Raw genomic sequence first — 25,000 nt, 5'->3', positions numbered from 1 at the left:
AGGTGAAATACAGTCATACGTAAATCAATACCTAATGTCAAAAAATGTTATGCCTGAACACATGATGTAACGTATGCATGTTAAGTCTGAGCTTGCTTTGGCCTTTATCATATCTTTGCTTTACAACATGCTTGTAAAAAAACTGAAAACAGATGTATCTTTCGATAAATGCATTTGGCTCTGAAATTATGAGTTGGCAGAGTGGAAAGGTTGTTATTACCGTACTATTAAAACACCTAGGCGCACATTCCAGTCAGCACTTTAAAGAAAACATCCAACGAACCAGTTACTGTTTAGCAGTTACCGAATTGAAGAGCTTACGTTGTATTTATAATATATGGAAAATTTGTTTATTTGACGTTGATAGTGACAGTGAGTTGCAGTAAACAGACTCGCATGACATATCGTATAAAAACGTTAATTATACAATTCAAAGTTTATGTATGATAAAGGCGAGGGCTTGTGAACTGGGAGGAGCATGTTTTAAGCGTATGGGCACCATTTCCTTGGTAAAGTGCTACGCTGTCTCTCTTCTCTGCGGGTCTTCCCCTCCTAAGATTTAACTGCACCCGTTTGCTTTTTGAAGTTAAGATTTTATTATTTTTTTCTCCCCACAGGCATCCTAAAGTTTGCCTTAATTGGCACCAGTAGCCCGGCGATTGAATTTCACGATGTCTTGACAAAATCGTGGTGGGTGGATTTTTTTCTTTTTTTTTTTGAAGGGGGAGGGTGAGTCGGTGAGATGACCAATGACAGATCAACCTCGCATTGATTGACAATAGGATTCGTATTTAAATTACCTGTCCCATTCATCTGACAGTGGATGTAGCGCCGTGATCAAGGGTAAGTAAGGGCTGTCTTACATTTGCGATAAATTTATGAATTTATTCCTTTTTTGTATGTATAATGAGTCCCATTTCAGTTTCGGTAGTTTGAAAATACAAGTTATATATCATTACATGATTATTAAGTTAATAAATATATCTAAGATACTATTTGGATAACATGTTTTGTTATGCATCATAATATTAATTCTGTATTTAAAGTAATGTTTACTGCCTGTCACCAGATTTATATCTTTCTTAAATATGATGCACTGCTGTTACTCAAGTCATAATATGTATTCTGAAGGAAGAGAGAGAAACATGTCTGTAGATAGCTTTGGTAAACAGATGTTAGGAATAAAGGAGACAAAATTGATCTAACCTCGTATTTGGTCTCTTTGCATAATGATTGCCCAGGGAATGAATGGCAGTCTAAGAAACAATCTGTTAATTTAGCCTTCTGCCACATATGCACAAGGAAAATATGGGTTGCAGGGCCCAGAAGTGCATTAAAAAAAACAGGACTTTGGAATATCTAGAATAAAATATTCTGCATTCCTTCATTATCATACAAAAAACTACCCTACATCTGCTGAAAACCCAGGGATGAAATGAACAGGATATGTGCTGCCTTGTAGATTGTTACATTATGTAGCAGAGAATCTATATGCCCACAGGCACTCTGATAAAACATTCTGCTGTGTCTTAACTGGATCCAATGGGCATTTTCCAGGTGGAGATGATTACGTCTCCAGCAATGCTGATTGGGAGCCTGTGCTCGCTTGTGCTGCTCCCAGGTCAGTCTTAATCCTAGCCATCTCATCCCCGCCTCCCTGATCTGCATGCTTTGGGTCCTTGTGTTTAACTTAAAGGCAGAGTAGGTACTGATGATAGTGTGAGACATGGTGTTAATTCATGTTTTTGTCTCTCAGGACTTGCTTGCTCAGTGTATGGGTGGGGATAAACTGAGGCAGACTGACAACATAAAGCGAGCTGGGAATTTGATCCCTGATCAGATACTTTGGTGGGGAAGGGGTTGGGGTCCCCATTGGTTTACTTTGGTGGGGAAGGGGTTGGGGTCCCCATTGGTTTACTTTGGTGGGGAAGGGGTTGGGGTCCCCATTGGTTTACTTTGGTGGGGAAGGGGTTGGGGTCCCCATTGGCTTACTTTGGTGGGGAAGGGGTTGGGGTCCCCATTGGCTTACTTTGGTGGGGAAGGGGTTGGGGTCCCCATTGGTTTACTTTGGTGGGGAAGGGGTTGGGGTCCCCATTGGTTTACTTTGGTGGGGAAGGGGTTGGGGTCCCCTTTGTTATATTGTGCCACTGACCGGGGCGGCGGTCCCCTTTGGTATACTTTGGCGATTGATGATATAATCTATATAATGCCAGCTTTGGGGAAGAAAGACCGACCCTCACAAGATCAGCCCACTGGGAAAATGACCAAACTTTATGATGGCCAGTCCATGCCTGGTGTAAAATATTATAATGGTTAGAACAGGACAAGAGTAAGCATCATTATCACCATACTCTTCATAATCATAAATATGAAATAAAGCCACAGAATTATATAAATAAAGAGTTATCTCACTCAGGCTTTCTGGAAGCCACCTCGCTGATGAAGCTCATAAGACAGCAAGGTAACTACGATTTCTCTTCCTCACCTATAATTGACAGGCCCTGCCTTGGCGACATGCTTCCTGTGCACTTCCCACCAGAGATTCATAAATGCCCTGTAATGGTGGATTATAATGAGGGATGCACTTAATTGATACACAAGTACGCATTGGCCGTATAAAGCAATATTCTTGGTACTTTCTGGTTGTAGCTGCGCAAATGTATTCTTATATGTAGTTGCACTGTTATGCCAAGAAATTACCATGCATATAAACATTTATACATTTACCCTGCAAAAGAAGTATGCTTTAGCCGTATAAAGGTTGAAATGCACAATACTTTCTTGCCATTTTAGCACAAATGCACATAAAATAAGTATGCATTTATGCTGCTATGACAAGAAATTGCCATACATATCACTTTATACGGCAAATTCATACTTGTGCACCAGATATGTGCATCCCTGGTGATAATTGACTTACCTGGTTGGCACCCATTTCCATGGGTTTGAGTCAGGGCTGAATATTGCAGGTTCAAATAGATTTGATTGGTTTCTTGGAGCAGCACACTCTTTGAGCTTACTTAAATTAAATGTACACTTGACAGAAAGCTTACACATCGTAGCATGCCACAATGCATTGTAATTGTATGGAATCCATGCTTTTGAAGGAGTGTAAAATAGCTGGTGTGTAATCTGTTTTCCTCCCCTCCAGTCAGCATGTTATTTCTGCTTCCTTACCCCTTGAAACATCCCATTGCCCCCCATCCCTTCCCAAAATTCAGCAGAACCAGCAGGGGTGAGCGCTGTGAGTATCAGCTCAGACGAGGCTCATGATTTCCTATCTCACTCGCGGCCCAAGCGCAACATTGACCCCAAGTGGTACCACAACAGTCCTGACTTCCAAGCCTACTACCGCTACTACAACAGCATCGGACACACAGAGGGGGTAAGAGTGCGGGACGTGTGATAGTGAATGAGAGAGGTTGAGGGACTCAGTAAATTAAAGATGAAGAGATGCAACAGTAAGATCATTACTTCCTGCACTCTCTATCCAAGAAGCACTATTCATATCTCTTACTGTTTCTTGACTCCTACCCCCACCCCCCAAAAAACAATTCTCCCAGCTGTATGAAATCGACCGGATCAGGATGTTGTACCAGCAGATGCGACAACTCGAGCATGTCTACGGGCCCAATGCCTCCTTCTACCAGAGCATGATGGGCCTGCGCATACCAAAGTGTGACCCATCAAAGGATAAGAAATGCAAAGTCATACACCAAGTGGCCATGGCGGCCCCCCCACCCCCACCTCTCTCCCAGGCTGACGTTGTCCATCTCTGCAACTCCAAAGACCCCCTGTGCAAGCCCCACATAGTCTACCTGCCCAGTGGGGCTATCCCTGTGCTCTGTGACCCCCGCTACAATGCTGCCTGTCGCCCCAACAAGGACGAGGCCCCGGCATCTCCTGCTCCTCCCCCTCCCCTCAAAAAATCCCCCCCGCCTCCACCTCCTAAAAAATTCCCCCCACCTCCTCCGCCTGCTCCAGTCCGGGCCTATAAAGGGATGGAGTATGATTGTGATCCCTACTGGGACCCTGACTGCCTGATTGACCACCCACCCAGGGCATTCAAAGGGAAGCCCGGACCACCCCCACCCACTGATGATGAGGAAGATGAAGAGGAGGAAGCTGAGGAAGAGCCGGACCAGCCTGCACCAGGGCCCCAAAAGAAGGCTCCTTATCCCTATTACTATCAGCATGAGCTGTTTGATCCCTACCGGTATTCCAACCCTGCCTCTGGCGGCCAATAGGCTCTGGCCTTTAGGGATGGGATCTGGAATAAACCTCTGGGATTTCATGATTTTTAAGGACAGTCCCAGGCTGACATGCACATTGATTCCAGATTGCCCCCCCCCCCAAATGCACCTCCACACCCACACACATAATCCTTCAAAAATACTTTAATTTTATTATTTTTTTGTTTGTTTTTTTATATATATTTTGTGGAAATGTGTTGCTTATGGAATGGAAAATTATAACAAATTTACTCCTGAAAGTCCACCCCCATATCTGTGTCCTTCTTATAAGGTTACTTAATCAGTATTTAGAATAATCACCAAATTATAGTGTAAGGAATCAAATTACCCAGTATTATGGTGATGATGTTGATGATGAATAAACATGTTTTCCATGTTTGTTTCCTGGTCATTTCGCGGGCTATTGTGTTGGGAAGAGTTTGGGAATGAGGAACAGAAACAAGAGCAATGATGGTGAGGAGGGCAGGAAAGCAAGGTGAGGGAAAGTGGAGAGAGGAGAGGCACACAAGACTGGAGATCATTACAGCAAATTCCCCTTAAAGTCAGCACCCCTACCATGCTCCTAACTACCTCTTTTCTTCTTCCTGTCCACCCCCATCAGGGAGAGACCATAACTGCTGTGTCAGATGTTCCACTGTATGAGAACATGTAAGGTAAAATGATACCAACACAGCGTCTCAGGCAAGTAATGGGCCTTTGTTTGGTGCTGACACTAAATACAAAAGGTAATAAAAGCTATTTAAAAAAAACAGGAAGTCCCAAATTAAATACCTTTGTTTGATGGGTACATCTTCCTTGGAGGCTTATGGCTGCTCTACTTGTGGGTCTTCTGAGTCCCAACCCACAGAGCTGCCCCCCCCCCCAATAAATTCCATCCATCCCTTTTCTGTAACCGTTTATACGTTTATCGCAGGGGGTCTGGAGCCTATCCCAGAGGCTACGGCCGAAAGGCAGGGACAAACCGAGGATGGAGTGCCAACCCATCGCAGGGCATCGCATTCACTCACACACCATAGACTCATACACCTATGGGTAACTCCAGATAATCTCAGCATGTTTTTGGAGTGTGGGGGAACCCCACAATGACATAGGGAGAACATGCAAACTCCACACACGGAACCCTAGTCCAAGTCATGTGAAATAAATACTTTTTTGGTCAGCGCACAGTTCCATATATGTTACTTTATAGTTTTGATATCTTCATAATTATTTAAAATAGTACAAATAAACCTTTCTTTTGTGTCCAAACATTTGACTGGTACTGTCAAACAAGCAGCATACTGCTATTTTACTGAAATAATGAACCATCATAAAGTGATGAGAATGCATGGATCTGTAAGAGCACTGGGAATTATTATGGTCTGTCTGCCCATCCCTTTCTGGCCTCAAAAGCTCCCTGTCCCCTGAGTGATTCCCAGCCAGTCATAGAGCATATTGAATAACTAGTTGATGCTGTTGTAGCCCAGAGAGGCAGTGAACCTGGCATTATTTTATTGATGAATTTGGATGGCTGGAGGGCAGTAACAAGGTAACAAGTTATTTTTAGAGCATAAGTAACAAAAAGTGGGGTCACTCATATCTTAGCATGCTGAGGTCTGGAGTTTGGGATAAAGGGCAATTTCCCTGACAGAGAGACAGACCCAAGGTTGACACCATAGGCATGACGCATTTCCTTGGAAGATGAGATAAACACGAAGAATAAACAAAAACATCTTAGAAACCAATGTATAGCTAAAAAAAAGGGAATGTGAAGAATCACTTTTTACATAGATTACTGGAACTAATTTATGATTTGGTTTTCATTGTATTAATTCATGTACGTGATTGTAATGCTCCAGTAGGATGGAAAGCAGCTGTGTGATATACTGTGTCAGCTACTCAGTTACTATATTCATCTCTTACAATTTGATCAGTTGTTTTGATTCATTTACTGTAGTAATCTGTTATGTGCTATATTATTTGTTTTTCCTTTGTATTGCATACTTCCTTCAAACACAATCCAGAAAGCACAGTTGTGCAGCATATGGTTGTGTATGTGATAAATAAAACTTGAAAAATAAAACCTGAAAAACTTGAAAGTAATCCCAAATGTTTAGTGATTACACCTGTAATTTTATGTCACATGCAGTGTTATACTGACAGGGGGGTCATTAGCGAGGACATATTTTCATGCTTTCCCCTTTCTTACCCACCTTCTCATTCTTGCATTATTGTTGACTGCTGACATAATCCAGAATGACCTGGGCTATGTATTAAGCTATGTATTGAGCAACTTCACATAAATGGCAAGGTTTTGGAACAGATGGGCTCAAATGTTATGGTGGTAAGCTCCAGGGATAACTAATGAAGTTCTCTGCAGAACCTGTCCTCATCATGTGAGCCATGTCCTACTGCGGTCTCTTTTTGTGATGATGCATTATATGCTCACCAATAACAACTCATCATTCATTCACTCATCAATCTAGAAATCTAGGTCAGTAAGTAACACCAATCCCCCGTGGAGTACACAGAAACTCATGTAACACTCCACGCACAGTTGGGGTGACCAAATGCTGTATTAATGTCAAAAGTAAATAAATTCACTAGTGCATTTCACTTTTTCACCATCATGAGTGCATACCTTCAGTCAAGGCAACTGTTTCTCGTTTCATTATACTTACATAAAACAGTGATGAGATTGATAGAAAATCGCCAAAAAAAAGGCCATGAGATAGGATTCCTACATTTACAGAACGACCACCAGATGGCAGCCATGTCCCTTCAATACAGACCCAGAACTCGGCCACCCTGAGAACAGGAGATGTGTGCGGCACTGTTCTGCTTGTCACGGTTAATACATGGGAAGTGCATTAAGGAGCTCCTAAACACACTAATATGCCGAATGGGGCCTCCATGTGTGCATCTGTGCTTCTGTATTCATTTTTAGAGTCCAATATTTATGCGAGTTAATGTGCTGTTGTATATTTTCAGCATGTCTTTGGGGTGCGAATGGGTAGTGCAAAAGGAGGAGAAGCTGTTGCTTCTCTCTGCTATTACTGTTTTCTGAGAGTCATTATGATCAGGATCAAGAATCTTTATTGTCATTGTATAGACCAATGAAGGAGAGATGCGTCTCCCAGAGTAGCCCAAACACCAATATAAAATTAAATGGGGGGGGGGGGGGGGGGGGGGAGCAGTATAAATACTGTGTGTGTGTCTATACACAGACACACTATATGGACAATAGTATTGGGACACCTGGCCATTACACCTACAGGAACTTTAATGACATCAATAAGCTGGTCCCCCCAAAGCAACTATACCAGCTGTCACTCTCCTGGGAGGGCTTTCCACAAGATTTTGGAGTGTTTCTGTGGAAATTTTTGCCCATTCATCCAGAAGAACATTTGTGAAGTCAGGCACTGATGTTAGACGTGAAGGCCTCGCTTGCAATGTTCGTTCTAGTTAACCCCAAAAGTATTCAATAGGGTTGAGGTCAGGGCTCTGTGTGGGCCAGTCAAGTTCTTACACACCAAAGTCTCCCAACCATGTCTTTATGGACCTTGCTTTGTGCACTTGGGCACAGTCATGCTGGAACAGAAAAGGGCCTTCCACAAACTGTTCCCACAAAGTTTGAAACATTGAGTTGTCCAAATGTCTTGGTATGAATTATTGAGTTTCCTTCACTGGGAAGCTCTTGGCTTAGCCAAACCCCTGAAAAACACACAAAATTTCACAGTTGGTGCAATGCAGTCAGGCAGGTAACATTCTCCTGGCATCTGCCCATCCCAGACTCATCTATCAGACTGCCTGGCAGAGAAGTGTGATTTGTTACTCCACTGAACACATTATATACTACATTGCCAAAAGTATTGGGACACCTGCCTTAACACACACATGAACTTTCATGACATCCCATTTTTAATATATAGGCTTTAATATGGAGTTGGCCCACCCTTTGCAGCTATAACAGTTTCTGCACTTCTGGGAAGGCTGTCCACAAGGTTTAGAAGTGTGTTTATGGGAATTTTTGACCATTCATCCAGGAGAGCATTTGTGAGGTCAGGCACTGACGTTGGACGAGAAGGCCTGGCTCGCAGTCTATGCTCTAATTCATCCCAAAGGTGTTCTATCAGGTTGAGGTCAGGGCTCTGTGCAGGCCAGTCAAGTTCCTCTATACCATGCCCATGTCCCTGTGGACCTTGCTTTGTGCACTGGTGCGCAGTCATGTTGGAACAGGAAGAGGCCACCCCCCAAACTGTTCCCACAAAGTTGGGAGCATGAAATTGTCCAAAATGGCTTTGAATGTAGCAGCATTTAGGGTTCCTTTCACTGGAACTAAGGGGCCAAGCCCAACCCCTGAAAAACAACCCCACATCATAATCCCCCCTCCACCAAACTTTACACTTGGCACAATGTAGTCAGGCAAGTACCGTTCTCCTGGCAACCGCCAAACCCAGAAACATCAGATGCAGCTGCTCAGCCATGTAAACCCATTCCATGAAGTTCTCTACACGCTGTTCTTGAGCTAATCTGAAGGCCACATGAAGTTTGGAGGTCTGTAGCTATTGACTCTGCAGACAGTTGGTGACTTCTGCACACTGTGTGCCTCAGCATGCGCTGTCCCCGCTCTCTGATTTTACATGGCCCTACCACTTCACAACTCATCAACTCATTTGCTGTTGTTCCCAATTGCTTCTTTTCACTTTGTTATAGTACCATACCACTAACAGTAGCCCGTGGAATATTTAGCAGCAAGGAAATTTCACGATTGGACTTCAAGCACAGGTGGGATCCTATCATGGTATCGTGCTTGAATTCATTGAGCTCCTGAGCATTGACCATTCAGGAAAAGGTAAAACTCCTGGATATGCTTCGGGAAGGAAAGCGTTATACGGATGTCGCTCGCCATTATGGCTTTAATGAATCGATCATACGATACATCAAGAAGGATGAAAAGAATATAAGAGCCACCGCATCACTTTCCTTTAGTCAAACAGGAAAGAGGGTGGCATGACCTCAGAATGTTACTCATGTCCTTAGCCCGACATCCACATATCATATGTGTTATTTTAATATGTTTACATGTGTTTTAAGGCTTAAACTATAAAAAATATTTATTTATATGGTCTTTCGATATCGCGGATTTTCACCTATCGCTGATGGGTCTGGAACGCATCTTCCGCAATAGGCGGGGGATCACTTTTTAATATTTTTCTAAGGTCTGGTTTGTCAGCTCTGTCTTCAGAGTGACCATTGCAGTACCAAGTGGCTCTCCTTGATCATGTAATCATTGTAGCATGGAATAGGTGTATTTCCAGCGGGTTTCCATTTCCTGAATCAATGTAAGAGTGGGATGCCTATCTGCTCCTGAATTTGGCAAATCAGTTGTACTTATTCTGAAGTCATTCACGATCTGTCTTGCCTTGGATCTGATATAGTTAAGTCCTTGTGTCTGATCAATGACCTTCTTCACAACCAAATTTAGTGCGTAAGCATTGCAGATTGTGCACCTCACTTTTAAATTGCTGACACAGGCGATCATATTTGATGCGGCGTCAGTAACAAGGCATCAGACCTTATTTTGATTTCCCACTCCTCCATTTTCTACAGAATGAGACTCTGGGAATTTTCCTACTCCCCATAATACTGTAGACAACTCAGTCTAATTCTTTACAAAATGGCATGTGACTACTAAATAAGCGTCCATATGAACAGATGTCCACGTTAGATGTTAGACTTACTGCTTTGGCCTTTTTCACCTCTTCCTTTGCTTTCACTTTTTTTAATCTTAAATTTTTCTACCACCGTACCCTTTAATGATTGGACTGGATAGGAGAATGTAGGTTGGATGGAAGATACTCGCAAACACTCTAACTCCAGCATCATCCACAGTACTGAAGGGTTGTGAATCCTTCAGAATCATGTTGACCAAAGTCTCATCAATCATTTCTTTCTTCATCTTTGTAATGGGAACTGAAAATATACAAAGTAACGTAATACAGGTTATTGAGTAATACCCTCACCCAAGTCTGATTTTATATATTCATACAATTAAACTGTTTCTTGAACACAATAAAGACTATTATTGTTATTATTATTATTATTATTATTATTATTATTTAGTAGTAGTAGTAAGTTATTAGTTATTAGTATATCTGTAATATAGATGTACTATACCTGTGTTTCTTGTGGACTGACTTATGGATGGAACATTTAGGGCATTCTAATGCTTAGCACAGAAAAGTCTCAACAATGGTGAGGTGTTCTTACTATAACTGCTGAGAGCACCCCAAACATTCCGGCTGGACCAGGGCAATCCAACAATATCAGCATTAATACTTTTACACACACACACACACACACACACACACACACACACACACACACACACACACACACACACACACGTATATATAAATATCGCCACATATTTGTTGATACGAAAGTGTTGCCAAACACTCATTTGTTGTCAAACTTCAGAATGACCTCTTTTGCTTTCTGGTTCCATATCTAACTTACAGTGCAGTGTGTGTGCTCCGACGTATACAACACCTTCAAAACAGGCAATGAGGTTTGGCGTCACTTTCCAGAACAGTCACGAGGTTAAGTGCAGAATGAAGCTTCAGATGGCCTTGGCCACGTGTTTAATGTGGACCGGAGGAAGCGCCAAAGCTGTGCTTCAGAATACACTGTATTGTTTCTTTCGGCACATGCCTCAGAGCTGCGATGTCATGCTTAACATCACTACCCCTCACTGCTCAGCTTCTTTCTGGTTTGTTTGCCCCAAGTCCTGCTTCTGTGTCCATCGTCCCACATTACATGATACGCGAACTGGTGCCATATTGTGGTTTCATAAATGTGGAGTCCTACTGAAGAGTCTCAAACCTTTGTTTACCCTGTCATATCCTTGTTCACCCTATTGTCTTCATGTTTTATTAAAATGAGTGGTAACACTGTCCTTGAAGGGGCACAAGTTACATTAGTAACTCAGTTACTACTCAAGTTCAAATCATAAACAAATATAGTAACTGCATGAAATACATGCAGTTATGACCGATTAATGATGTACAATCATTGGATCAGTATGTAACTAACACTTAGTTACTGGTTAATTAATACATTAGGTAAGAGTGTATTACTACATTATTTGTGCCTTTATTACCAAATCAATTTTACCTAATGAAACATAATATATTTTTTATAAGCAGCAGCAGTAGAAATAATATAATTTACATTATTATTTATTTTTTGTTAATTTTTGCAGTTGCTGAATGTCACAAATTAACATCCAGTTAACAGAGAGGCTGCTGTGGTCAAACTGTAGTTGAGTTAAAGTAGATAACGGATACTGAATTAGGGATTACTCCAGAACAACTGTTGTCCAACATGGTTTCTTACCCATGTTTCTGTAACCATTTCCAGCTCAAATGTATCAGATTAAAAATGATAAACAGTTAAAATGTCTGAGTGTAGGAAGGGTCAGCACGTTTCCTTATTTGATTAAAAAGCAAGTGAACAACATTATTTTTGTTATTTTGCCATTTGATGTTTCTGTTGCTCTCCTGTAATAAATGATCATTCACTGTCTAATTTCAACACCTACCTGTAGCTAGGCAACATGCATATGAAATGAAAAATACTCATATAAAAATGTTCATTACTGACGCCAAGTTAACTCACTTTTGTCCTACCTCACACTATGGACTGGATCCTATTTGTAGTCTTTAATTCTCTGAATCATAATTTACTGTTTGAGAAACTCATTACTCTCAATATTCAGTGATCTCTCTGCTACTGGTTTCCTGGACTTCCTGATGTTGGAGTCACAACTCCGCCGGAGTCCGTTGAGAAGAGATTCACTGCACAGTCGAGGAGTAGTTGCAAGTCACCAGTTTATTCTCTGACAGATTGCAATCTGGGAGCAACTATCTGACATACATTCAGCATGTACAGGGAGAAGCTCGAACCATAGGTGTCGGCTCTAGGTCTTTATAGGCCTTTTGGGGTGTGGCCCCCCTTTTCTGTACTTTTCCATCTACGTGACTACAACATATTTTGACATTTGCTCTAATTAGCCAGTGAGTACATGTCTCCCCCCCCATTTTCCTATGTTGTACAAGAATTAGAAAAAGTATTAGTTCGACCTGTTCTCTGGCGCAGGTCATCTCGCTATCAATTCCTGATTTCTGCCAACTTCATGAAGTGAGATCGCCCCATCCTGCAAGCCCAGTATCAGTTCCCCTGTCCAGTGTCTGCATTATATTCAACACTGTGTTATTAGACATTAGTAAATTAGTATTGGCATTATTGTATAATTAACCCCTCAATTTCATCATGCCCTGCTTTAAGCTATATTCTCCTTTTCCTCTATTCATTGTACTGTATGTTCTTTATAATTCTATTGAATCCCACACTGACCAGCAGGAAATAGGTTGTGAAGAGGGGTGGCCATATTTTAGACCCGATATTCCTTACCTCTGGTACCCCACAAGGATGTATTATCCCTCTCCTGCTATACTCCTTATATACACTGCATTTCACAAAGCAACTCTGCAAAACTCCACAAGTTTGCAGGCGACACTACCCTGACTGGACTCATCAAAAAACGGCGAGGAGTCCAGCTATAGTGGTGACTACTACGTGGCTGCATTTGTCTGTGAGTTTGCGCCCTCATGCGGCCTCTCGACGTATAGCGAAGGAAACCGGGCTGGTCGTTTTGTGCTGCCGATGGGCGGAGTTACGGGGTCACATGTTCAGTTCGTTTACTCCTTTACAAAATGGCCGACTTCAGAACTTGTTCTATCGAGTATTTTCCCGACAATCTTTTAATAGAAATTTTGTCATATTTGAGTGTCCGAGAGCTCGTTCGGGCCGGCAGGTAAACATTTGTCGAACGAGCTGTTTTATGCCGGATGCGCTGTTGCTAGAGTAGCCGACTAAAAATTTGTAAACTTGCATTTCAGTAACTTAGCATTTCTCGTAACTCAGGTCGATCGCGATGCCTTGCTCTACTCTCAAAAAAGAGCTAGATTCCTTACATCATTTAGCTGCTTTATATGCACTTACCTTGGCATTTCGTATGCGATTCTTAATATGAAGAGATAAAGGGATTTCGGTTCTTTGCAGGGCAGCGTGAAAGCTTCTATTTAACGTGTAATTAGGGGATGTCCGATCTTATCCACAAACGGCCGGTGTAGGTGCTGGTTTTCATTCGAGTCAAGCAGGAGCCACACCTGATTCCACCTGTTAAATCAGCTGAGCTTGGCTTTCAATACACTCAGGTGTGGCTTCTGCTTGGTTTGAATGAGGAGCTGCACGTCCAATGGCCCTTTCCGGATAAAATTGGAAACCAACCTCTGGTGTAATTGGTCTGACAGTGTGCACTGCATCCACAAGCCACATTTAATGGTTTCAATATGATTGCTTAGGAAAGTTTGAGTTTCAGCTTAGGACATGAAATGATGACAATGTTAAAAATAAAAACGTACAAGCAGAGGCACATCCTGTGTGTGTCCTTTGAAATACATGGCAAACATAAATGCTGGCAGAATCTATTTATAACTACTGCTTTAAGTTAACATACATGTGTCTTGGTATGTGAGGTCTTGTAGCTTACCTTGTACCTTCTTTCCATTCTGTTAATGGGTAAAAAGACGGTGAAAATGGTTGAGAGTGTCCTGAGGTCACACTTTTTGAATGAGCTAGATTGTGTGGTTATTAAATGAAGTTTATGTTTCTCTGCCCTTCTGTAGGGTATGCAAGAGATGGAGAAACTTGGTCAGGGAGCAGAGGCTGTGGCAGTCTGTGGACCTCAGCAAAACCAAAGGGGTGAGAATGTACCGTTATTCACACATATGTGCATTTTTATTAGGCAACTTTCCATTTTAATTCAGCACACGTTCCTGCATCACCATTTTTGATTACATGTGGCTTGTGCATGACACATACCTTCCAGAGCTCAGAAATGTTTATTATATAGGAAGTACTTTGAGGAACTTTTTTCCTTTGTTTTTCCACTGGTCAAGTTCACAGGCCACATTACCTCTGTTTAATGTCTAATGGAAAAGAAATGCGGAGCCAAACCCAAAGTTTCTGTTTTGTTAGTCTCTTTTGATCCCACCACCACATTATACACTTTTTAGGAAATCCTAATGAATAAGCTGAAGTCGTATCATCCCAGGTTTACCAAAATTGAGTCAGCCAAGTGGGCTCTGTGAGGGGGTATCATTTAATGCTGTACACATGTCAGGTATACCTTAGGCTATTTTATGAAAGGAGTGGATTAAAAGAGTGAGATTAATGTGTGAAGTTTGTGTTTTTTATAAGTTCATAGCTTTGTAACTCTTACGCCCATTTCAATGACAACAAACTGACTTTGATTAACAGTTGTGAAGAAAACTTTCTTCCCAATGATGCAGAAAAAAAAAATACCCCTTACATGCCTTTTTGAGGCTCGAAAATTGATCCCCCCCCCCGCCCCTCCCCCCCCCCCCCCCCCCCACACACACACACACACACACACACACACAATCTTGTACGTTTCTGGGGTTCTTATTTCCTGAAGGGGACAAAGCAACAGGTCAATATATAAGTAGTACACATACATACATATTTCATTCTAAATAATTGACTTGTTATTCCAAGCCCTTTACTGTTTTTTAAATAACCAAATGTAGTAGAAAAGAAAAAAAAACACTGCGGGATGAGCTTCGATCTTGACAAGTAAGACTTAGATTATGAGCTGTAATTGTGCTATAGGCGGTATATAACAAAGGGAACTATTTTCAAAAACAAAATGTCTTCTCTGAACCAATTTTGCAAAACAGATGACATCACGAGTTCTCTGGTTCCTGCTGAGGCAGTACCTGGGGCGTGGTCTGCGCTGCTTACGACTCCGGGGCCTGCTGCTTTCTGCCCGCGGTGGAGCCTTCCTGTCAGAGTCCTGGCTGCAGGGCCTATCTTCGCGCTGCCCACAGCTGCGCATTCTTTCCCTCCTGCATGCTGACCTGCGTGGGCTGCACAGCTGCCTCCTCCTACCCTTGACGCTGCAGGTCCTGGAGCTGCGTGGCTGCGAACTGCCTCCAGGGTTCTTCTCTCAGAGCTCCTCTTCAACTGGCGGCACGAAGAGAGGCAACAGGGTGGGAAGGGTGTCATTGGCCACCACGCTCGCTGGGAGCCAGACAGGAAATGGGCCGGCCAACACCTTCCATAAGGGAATAGCTATTGAAACCTTGGTGCTGGATAATGTGCCTTCCTTCACAGACCTGCATCTGCAGAGCCTGAGTTCTTGGGAGAGGTTGAACCGCCTGGAGATGCGGGACGTTATCCGGATTACTGCAGCCGGACTGCGGAACTGTGCCATCCGTGACGGAGGTAGAGAAGCATCGGGTGGCCTCTCCAAACTCACAGCACTGGAACTGGGGAATTCGGGCAGACCTGGCTCCCAAACCCAGATGGCCTCACTGGGTCTCGGTGAGGGCTGGGCCGGGCTGCAGGAGCTGACCCTTGGGGGTCGAGAAGTGGGGCCAGGACTGCTGTGCGTCAGCCGGCTGCATGACCTGCGGCATCTGCGGCTGCGCAGTTGCAGGCTCAGTCAGGTGCAGGTGCTGCGCAGCTGCAGGGGACTGCACAGCTTGCGTGGCATGGAGTTCTGTGAGGTGGTCTTCCCGGGGCATCAGCAAAATTGTGACGGTGAGGAAGAGGAACACGGGAATGATGAAGGCAGTGACGAAGAGGGTGACCCAGTGCCAACTCTCCGGCGTGCTTTGGCCAGCCTGCTGCCTCAGTGTACCCTTCAGTTTACACGCTGCTCTGTCACCTTATCCGCTGATTAATAACATGTGCATCATACCTTGTAAGGCGGTCCCTGGTGTAATTAGGGGTTAAGGGTCTTGCTCAAGGGCCCCCCAGCGAAAATACTTTGCCGACCTTGGGATTTGAAATGGCAAACTTCTGATTACTGACACAGCATCCTAACCTACTGAGCCACACCACCATTTTTTTTTTTAACTGCTTAAGCTGTTCAGGGAAGCCTTGTGAACACAGGACCCCAGGCATCTTATCATCATCTCCTCATGTTTTTTCTGGTTTCTATGAGATAATTCCCCAAAAACAAGCACATGCATTGGTGTCTACAACCGCCCATAGCGTACGCGCGTGATCCCTGCTCTGGGCACAGCAAACCCGATGCCACATTAGCGATATGGGAGATTCTCCCAGCGTGCTGATTCTTGACATCCGTGATCAAGTTGGCCACAGAAAATGAAGCTAGCTTTAAGCTATACTGCAATTTACTGCAGTAGTTATTCAGTGAAAATTTGTAGAATTACACAGTTGTGCAAAGACTTCTCTCGCTTAATGGTAACGGGCCGGTCCCTCGGCCAGCGCGTGCTGTGAGAGGGGCGGCACATTGATGTTCTCCCCAGACACTGTGCATCCTCCAGCCTGCCAGCCCATAGCTCTTTAGGGGTCTTCCAGGGCAGACCTCTGAGATGGATCCATATGTCATATCGTGTATAATGTCGTGAGGGATACTGTTGTACATTTTAGGACATTATAGAGGTTATTTTCAGTTCAATTTCTAGTTTCTATTTTCAAGTGTTGTCTCCTGTTTAAAGTGGGTTTAAAGTTTTTTTTTTTATAAATTTATATTCAAAAACAAGCTATTTTGCTGTGATTGGAATTAGAGGTGGGCGATAAATCGATTTTATCGATTAATTCGAATTTACAGTTCAGGACGATGTGTTTTTATGAAAATCGATTTTATTACTTATTTTACACACGAGCGTCAAAAGCGGAACTAATGCGACGCACCGTTTTTCACGGGTACATTAGCGTGCCGCACCCAAACACTGTCACAGCAAACATGCCCCTTTGGGGCCCGTGTGGGGCCACTGCGGGCAGCCTGCTGTGGGCCCCATTACCGGTGTGAAATGCGGGGCACGTTGTGGGCTGCCCACACTAAGCAGAGTGGGCCCCATTGGGGCCCATTGTGGGCCCACAGTATGCCCACACTTTGGGCTGGCCTACACATACATGCCCTGCATTTTTTGGCCTGCTAGATGCTCCCCTGTGGGTATACTGTGGGCATACTGTGGGGTGTACTGCGGCCACATTGGGCTCACTGTGGGGTATACTGCGGGCACATTGGGCACACTCTGGGCAAACTGTGGGCACATTGGACACATTGTGGGGTGTACTGTGGGCACATTGGACACATTGTGGGGTGTACTGTGGGCACATTGGACATACTTTGGGCAAACTGTGGGCCTACTGTGGAGACATTGGGAGGGAGGAAAGCTGTAAAGCCACAGTGCTCCAGTGTCCCCATGGGCATGCTCTGTGGGTCTTTAACAAATAACAAAATTAGTCTGGTCCTATACTGCCAGTATACCACAATATTATTATTAATGCGTATGCAGAATATTTGCACTTATTGAAAGTAGCAGTAATAAACTACAAGTAATATGTTTCCAATACATCTGTTCACAGACAGGTTAAAAGAAAAAATGAAGAAAACATATTGAAAATTGAATACAAAACTGAATATGTGGATTGAGTACTAAATATTTTTTTTATTAAACATAACAATGAGCACATAATATTACATACACAATCAATATTAAATAAATCCCCTCAGTGTCCTTCTGCTCCTTCCTCCATCCCGGTCTCTAGCATTCCGCAGCCATGTTTTAACTGAAGATTCCGCCTCTGAGGCTGTGACCCAGCTGCTTTTTGTCACAGCATCTACTTGAGAAAAAAAGAACACCTGAAATGCTAATGTAAAAAAACAAGAGGTTGTCCAAGTGCAAAGTATATACTTGTGTTTTCCCTATTATCAGGTAGTTTCCCAGGGCTTTGTTGGTTCCATAGTTCTTGGAACTTTTTGGACAAAAAGGGCTTTACAGTAAGTTAAAATGTCAGTTGTGAAAGGTCTAGTCTAGTTGAGTCACAGGTGGAGCCTTTAAACTACCTTTCGAACAGAACTCACGATCAAGTTAGAAGTTAAATTAAGTAAACTTGCCAGGCTGATCTGTCTTTATGAATTGCCATAATCACAAAATATTCTGTAATTTGGTCTTTACAATTATTTTACAAGATCTGATTTTGTTCCTCTTCTTAGGGTCTAATTGCATATGAACATTACATACTGTACCTATGACTGCTCTGCAGACCAGCATCTCCCCTGCTTTTGTAGTAGTGTTGCGTGTGTTCTCCAAGACAATCATAATCATTTTCATCCTTGTTGCTTAAATCACTTCTAGGCAGTGTTGTGAGAAATTTATGAACTCCTTTTTTGCGTTATTATTTTTTTTTTACAACAAATTCACATCGCTAGGACAGCACGCTATATGCATGCTGTCCCGGTATATTGAACAAAATATTTTTTTAATTTCTTGTCATGGCTCCCCTGATCTTTTTGTTGTATCTGCTCATCCGACCAGATCACAATTATTTTTTATTTAGTTTATTGTTTTCTGGGTTCGTAACTTTTTCTGAATATTAACTGTAACAAGCTTATGAAAACTGGCTAAACAGAGTGAAATTAGCACCGCTCTGAGCTCTAACATACATAATTGATATTCACCTTGTCAGAGACTGCAGGATGCTGTGTCTTCAGGTGCCTTTTCAAATTGGTGTTTTTTCCAGCAATCTGGAATCCACACGGCGCTCCATCCTCATCGGGAACGATACAACTGTGTGCTAGTTTAAAGTTCCGAGCTCAGAGGAGACCAAGGCTAATACGCACGCGCACTTGATTAACTATGGCTGAGGCATCTAGCAGCGAAACTTATTTTCCTCCAAAGAAGCGCCTGAAGTCGGCAGTTTGGGATCATTTTGGATACAAAAAGAATGACCAGGGCGTCATTGAAGATGACGGATCACCATCTTGCAAAACGTGCCGTAAAAAGGTTGCTGCTAGAAGATCCAACACATCTAATTTGATGCAGCACCTGCGGGATCACCATCCAGCTTTGCACGCTCAAGTAAAGGTAATGCATAACTGAATTAAATACACATATGTGAATTAAATACGTTGGTAGGGAATCCTGGACCACAGACACGGTTTAACCTGGCTCACAGCCGAACACGGGCCAAGGTGGAGATGACCATAGGGATCCTCAAGTCTAGGTTTCAGTGTCTGCGTGGGCTCCAGGTCAGTCCAGAGAGAGCATGCGACATCATAGTGGCTTGTGTTGTGCTTCACAACATTGCCACTATAAGAGGAGAGAGCCACCCTCCTGGTATTGAAGAAGATGGCCCAGAGGAACCCCTACAGATTTTTGCACACAGAGATGGAAGACTTTTGAGAGACAGGATTTGTGAAAATTACTTTTATTAAATTGTTTGCACTGGTCTGCTGTGCAATTCATTTCTTTATTTCCTGAAAAACAATGAAAGTAAAATGACATAAAATGTGTTTTTATTTATTTATTACATTGCTTTATATACAACACTTTTAACATGCAACAGATTAATATTCACACAAGTTCTCACCTTAAGGCAATGCTCCAGTAATTGAATTTCTAGTGTTGCTTTTTTTAATGGATCGCCTTTTCTCTTCCATTTGAAGCTGTATAAGGTCCATCTCCATCTCACTTTTTCTTATTTGTTTTTGAAAGGCAAAAATAATTAAATAAATGAGATTCTGTCAGACAATAAAATTAAAATATGGACAACTGCACACAAATTCTTACACTGCTTAGATCGCACATTGAGGTTGAAGGACCTTCATCTGTGGGCAAATCCCCAGGTTTGTACTGTGAAAGGACAATGACAGTTTGTTACTCTAATGTAAAAAGGGGGCATGCATTATAATGGTATGCATCATACCTCAGTGGATCTACCAGCATTGTCCACTTCTGTCACAGCAGATGTGGTCTCTTCATCGTCATCTTCATCCTTCAGTGGAAATATGCAAGTATACATTATCTGGCAAAAAGAAAAAACACAATATCTAAAAGCAACTAAAGGTACCTGACAACAAAACACTTACAACTGTGACAGACAGTGTTCTTTCTGTAGGGTCCAATAATACAATCCCTCTATCAGTATCTATAAGAAAATACAACCCATAAAATTCTCAATAGTAAAGAAAAACCAATAATGCAGGAAAAAAACATGTCAAAGTAATACAACTAAGATCACAGTAGCCTATACATCATATGCAGTTAAAGTAAGCCTGCATAAAAATGTCAAGCATGTTCAAAAAGCCTTTAAGTGACAGAGATAGTAATTTATTAAGTCATATAATGAAAAGAAATCATAGTGGTAAACTTACATTTCACCATGTTACTTGTGGTGCATGGTGTGTGTGATGAAGTGCCCCCTGGAATGCCAGCAACCCCTGGTCACCCTTTATTAAGGGACAGAGCCAGCTCCTCAGATGGGGTGAGGGGAGGTGGTGGTGGGCCCCCGCCAGTTAGACGGGCTTCAGCCTTCTTTCTATTAGCTACAAAAGAATATACTAAATTGTGTTTAATCAATAGTTCAGTGATTGTGTAATCAAATATTACCTTTTTGCAGAATGTTTTTGTGTTTCATTTTGTCTTGGCTCAAAGTTCTTCTGGCTCCAGAAGGATTACACCTTATTAAATAAGAAACCATATATTCCTAGTCAATACACATTGTTATTTAAACTTAAAGAAATGAATGGCAGGAAAAGTAAATGCTTTCATAGTGATTTAAAAGTCAAAAGGATGCGGAAGGGGTGTCTAATTATTTTACATTATAATAAAAGGGGAGGCGATGTCAAATTTGCAATTTAATACACTCACGCATTTACTCTGTCCGTTATTTTTTGCCAAGCCGACACTCTTTCTTTAGCCGATGCAGCCGTATTGCTTTTTTTCATTATTATTGGCTTGAATTCTTCATATGCGTGCATTAAAACCTCCAACTCCGCCTCTGTGAAGTATGCCGCTCTCTTTTTTTCACTTTGATCTTCCATTTTGACTCGTGAAATCGGCGATCCATTGAAAACGTCTTTATGTATGCACGGTGCACGCGCATTAACTCTGGGTAACCAATAGGAGGTTGATTGAACTTACTCTTCTCAGGTGTTTTGGAACCGACATACTCATGGTATGCGAGTTTGGGGTAAATCAACCCAGAGGTTATGATTTACCAAATGGTAAGTTAACCAAGCTTTCTGGGATACCCCCCTGGTTGCTGTAGTGCACTTCATAGACTGATTAGTAAGTAATTCATTAGGCTTACAAATAATATAAAACACTTTTTTAATCTCCAGATTCCGGAGACTATACCTATACTGCAGAAAACAGGCAATGAAAATGAGAAACAACAGACAACTATTCCGCATATGCTCTCTTTGGTAACAAAGTACCATCCAGATGCAAAAGAACAGCAAACTAAAGAGAGAGCTCTAGCCTTGTGGGTAGGTCGTACTGGTCTGCAGATCCGAACAGTGGAGCACAAGGATTTCATTGCAATGATGGAGGTGGTTGACAGGAGGCTGACCATACCCAAGAAAACCAAAATCAGAAACCTCATTGAGAACATTTATGAGGATGAAAGAAACAAGTTTAAAGAGAGACTGGTCAGTGCACGGAAAATAACGATTGGTATTGACATGTGGACAACTAAGGGACTTAGCGCTTCTTTCCTGGCAATAAGCGCATGTCACTTTTGCACCGTGCAGAACCAACCTGAACACATATTGCTCAGTCTCAAACAGATTTCCCATCCACATACTGCCCTTTCTATCAAAGCTTGTGTTGACCGGTGCACTGAAATGTGGGGAATACCAGGAAACAAAATTCTTACAGTCATCACAGATAATGGGAGCAACATGATTGCTGCATTCAGACCAGAGGAAGAGGAACCCTGCTCTGCAGATACAGAAGAGGATGACGGGAGTGAGGGAGAACAATGGAATGAGGAGGCAAGGTAAGACTATTACAGAGTTATTAAATTTCAAATAAATAATATTTCTTTTTTTTTTCCTTTCCTCAATTTCCACTGCCCCTCAATTTGTACTTGCATGTTAGACACCACATGACACTAGGGCTGAGGAGGTGGGTTGAGGCAGGTGGGGCTCTGCCGTCTGCCAGCGGTGGGGTGCCCGTGCCTCAACTGCTCCCCCACTTTTTGCACCTTAGTCATACACACAGTCTATATTACATTAGGGCCTTGGGGGTGCGGGGAGGGGGATGGGGGACTCTGCCATCTGCCAGTGGTGGGGCCCTCATACCCGAACTGCACCATAAACACACAACTCTCTCACACATATACATGCACACTTCACACCAACATGGGTCGGGGAGGGGATGGGGGCTGAGGGCCCCCCCCAACTCTCTGTCTCTGACCCTGCACAGGTGGGGTGGCCCGCCGGGTGGAAGATCCATCATGGGGGGGTTCGGGCGACCCTGGCCGGTGTGGGCGGCCTCCTCTCTTGGGCCGCGGGCCGGGTGGTGCTTGGCTCTGCTGCGCCGTGGTGGGGCCCTGGCGGGCAGTCCGGGGAATCTTGGGATGCTCTGGGCCCTGCTAGGCGGATTGGGGGGTTCGGTTTGGGCTGGGCGGGGGGTCTGCCGTTCCCCGGTCGCCGCGGGTCTGCTCCCGAGTGGTGGGGGGGCTCTTTGTATGACAATGACAAATCAGGTCACACCTACACTTGCACATACATACAAGAATGGTTGAGCGATCAATATCATCATTATTATTACTTTTTAGGGTATGTTATAGATATAGGAATTGATTTATACATGTATAAGGGTACGATCACGTGTGTGTATGCTACATATATATAATACCGATTTGTCACATTATTAATTATTATTATTATCACTGATGATGTTATAATTTTTTTTTGCTTGATGAGTGTTATGTTTCTTATGGTTGTTTGTATTCTGTATTCCCCTATACTTAATTTTTTTCCATCCCACCTACATTATTAGTATTATTATTATTTTTATTTATTTATTTATTTATTTTTTCTGCCCCTCTCCCCATGTTGATTGATGTCTGTTATTGTTACGCTTGTTGTTTCTGTATCCCCCCCCCGTTTTTTTTTTTTTCCTTTTTCCACGGTACTGGTGAGTTCGGAGCGGCCACACTCTTTGCTCTTGAATGTAATGTAAAATAAAGTTGTCCTCCGAAGAGGGGGGGTGGTGGTGGGCAATAAAAATTTAAATGGTTGATTTTAAACCCTTATTTTTGTTGTGGGACCACAGTTGTGCTGTAAGTAACAAAGGTGTCATGGCTCTCATTCAATTCAGTTATTCAGTATTGTATTGTCCTATGAGGGGAAATATGTTTTGCAGCAGGACACACATGACAATAAAAACAGGAAATAAATAAAACAACCCATGCAGTTATACATATAGTATTTAAAGTAGTTACAAACACTTTTTTTTTCTATTAATCTTCCATTAAAATGTTAATGGTCTGTTTCTTGGGTATATGGAAGCATTCTGGAGCGGACACCCTATTTTGTTCACACATTGCAGTTGGTCGTCAACATGATCCACAAAGAAGTCTGTCTTGCACGTCTCTTGGAAAAGGGAAAAGGGTCATCAGTTGCAATGGAGAAACTCCGCCAGCTCTGTGGACTTACTCTAATTAAAGATTGTGTGACAAGGTGGACCAGCACATTTCAAATGATTTTGCGCCTTCTTCAGGTGAAGGACTCTGTGGTCCAAGTTGCAGATGAGATGGCTTGGGATTGTCTTCTGCAAAGTGAGTGGATGAAGATGACTGCTGTCCGAGATTTCCTGCTGCCCTTTGCTGACCATACAAAAACACTTCAAAGTGATACAATGTCTCTGTCTTTGATTGTGCCAGCTTCACTTGATCACTCACCTCTCCCGGTGCTCTATGGAATCAGCTCACAGAGACCTTCATGTTCTGGCAGACAAAATTAAAGTTAACCTGGAACAACGCTTCAGCTGTTTCCTATTTCCCAGTGAAGCCAAGTTCTCTCTACTTGCAGCTGCTGCTTGCTTTCCTGACCCAACAGTTGCTGGAGATGTTCTCATTGAAAACACAGATGATGGAATCCAGGAACTTCTGAATGAAGCAGAAAAATTTGTCCTCAGTGCATCCACATCAACAACACAAGGGAAGGATGATTTGGAAATAGATGATGGGGATGCATCAGTGAAGGATGTTGAAGAGGTGCCGCCCTCGAAGCGATAGCGATTTAGGTTTTTGTCCACCAAGTTGGCATCCTCCAAACTGTCAAAACTACCAGTGCTGAACAGGAGATGAGGAAATACAAAGAGGAGCTTTCATCTTTGAAGATCTCAGATTTTGAACATGGAATAGACTTTTGGTTGATGACATATGTCAATTTGAAACCTCTTGCTCTAAATTTACTTGCAATGCCTGCATCACAGGCTTTTGCCGAGCGGGTGTTTAGTATTACAGGCCACACAAAAGTCCCTTTTTTGTCGTTTTGTCGTATTTTTGACGAAGGGATATTATAAGTTGTGTTTTGCACACAGTTAGATGGTTGTTTGATAAGCGTTTGATGCCCAAATAACAAAAATTGAATTAAAATGGGCATATAGTTAAATTTGATGGGTGTATTGATGCCCTAATAAAAAAAATGAAACAGGAAAAAGTACAAGAATGTGTAGTTGATATTTACATAAAATAAGACCTGTGAATGAAATATGATTGTATTGCACCTTTTATAACAAATATTAGGCATTCATTTTTATATAAGAAAGAAGTATGGTAAGTTGGGTGGTGCAGTGGTTAGCACTGTTGCCTCACACCTCTGGGACCAAGGTTTGAGTCTC

At 42.6% G+C, this 25,000-nt stretch overlaps 2 protein-coding genes and 2 long non-coding RNA genes across 10 annotated transcripts; 2 read left to right on the top strand and 2 right to left on the bottom strand.

Annotated features, from left to right (window-relative positions):
• The first annotated feature begins 708 nt into the window (after positions 1–708).
• and3 (actinodin3) lies at positions 709–4,631 on the top strand. Of its 2 annotated transcripts, none has more exons than XM_023803430.2 (5): positions 709–843; positions 1,558–1,621; positions 2,417–2,461; positions 3,225–3,385; positions 3,564–4,631. In XM_023803430.2, exons 2-5 carry the CDS (start codon positions 1,564–1,566, stop codon positions 4,245–4,247), a joined length of 948 nt encoding a protein of 315 aa, XP_023659198.1. In that variant the 5' UTR covers positions 709–843; positions 1,558–1,563; the 3' UTR covers positions 4,248–4,631. The 2 variants fall into 2 exon arrangements, with proteins under 2 accessions (XP_023659198.1, XP_023659197.1); XM_023803429.2 differs by having other exon boundaries at positions 3,222–3,385.
• A 2,822-nt stretch (positions 4,632–7,453) lies between these two features.
• Positions 7,454–13,441, bottom strand: LOC111839483 (uncharacterized). 2 transcript variants are annotated; one of them, XR_002837113.2, is made up of 3 exons: positions 13,302–13,441; positions 9,977–10,208; positions 7,454–7,946 (listed from the first exon to the last, which is right to left on the bottom strand). It is a non-coding gene; the product is annotated as an uncharacterized lncRNA (long non-coding RNA). The 2 variants fall into 2 exon arrangements; XR_011993514.1 differs by having other exon boundaries at positions 10,046–10,208.
• LOC111839480 (uncharacterized) lies at positions 12,993–19,593 on the top strand. The gene is made up of 3 exons (XM_023803428.2): positions 12,993–13,113; positions 13,988–14,063; positions 15,062–19,593. The coding sequence occupies exons 1-3, from the start codon at positions 13,013–13,015 to the stop codon at positions 16,067–16,069; spliced, it is 1,185 nt and encodes a 394-aa protein (XP_023659196.2). The 5' UTR covers positions 12,993–13,012; the 3' UTR covers positions 16,070–19,593.
• On the bottom strand, positions 17,861–22,760 carry LOC111839481 (uncharacterized). Of its 5 annotated transcripts, none has more exons than XR_002837108.2 (7): positions 20,518–22,760; positions 20,233–20,291; positions 20,070–20,138; positions 19,934–19,996; positions 19,734–19,840; positions 18,823–19,620; positions 17,861–17,981 (listed from the first exon to the last, which is right to left on the bottom strand). It is a non-coding gene; the product is annotated as an uncharacterized lncRNA (long non-coding RNA). The 5 variants fall into 5 exon arrangements; XR_002837110.2 differs by having other exon boundaries at positions 19,734–19,996; positions 20,518–20,688; positions 20,753–22,760; XR_002837107.2 differs by having other exon boundaries at positions 19,734–19,996; positions 20,518–20,823; positions 21,014–22,760.
• Between the last annotated feature and the right edge of the window lie 2,240 nt (positions 22,761–25,000).

This window comes from Paramormyrops kingsleyae, chromosome 10 (assembly GCF_048594095.1).
Source record: "Paramormyrops kingsleyae isolate MSU_618 chromosome 10, PKINGS_0.4, whole genome shotgun sequence".
In the NCBI taxonomy this organism is placed as follows: domain Eukaryota; kingdom Metazoa; phylum Chordata; class Actinopteri; order Osteoglossiformes; family Mormyridae; genus Paramormyrops; species Paramormyrops kingsleyae.
The sequence above is the reverse complement of the archived record's forward strand: the minus strand, read 5'-3'. Positions and strand labels throughout refer to the sequence as shown.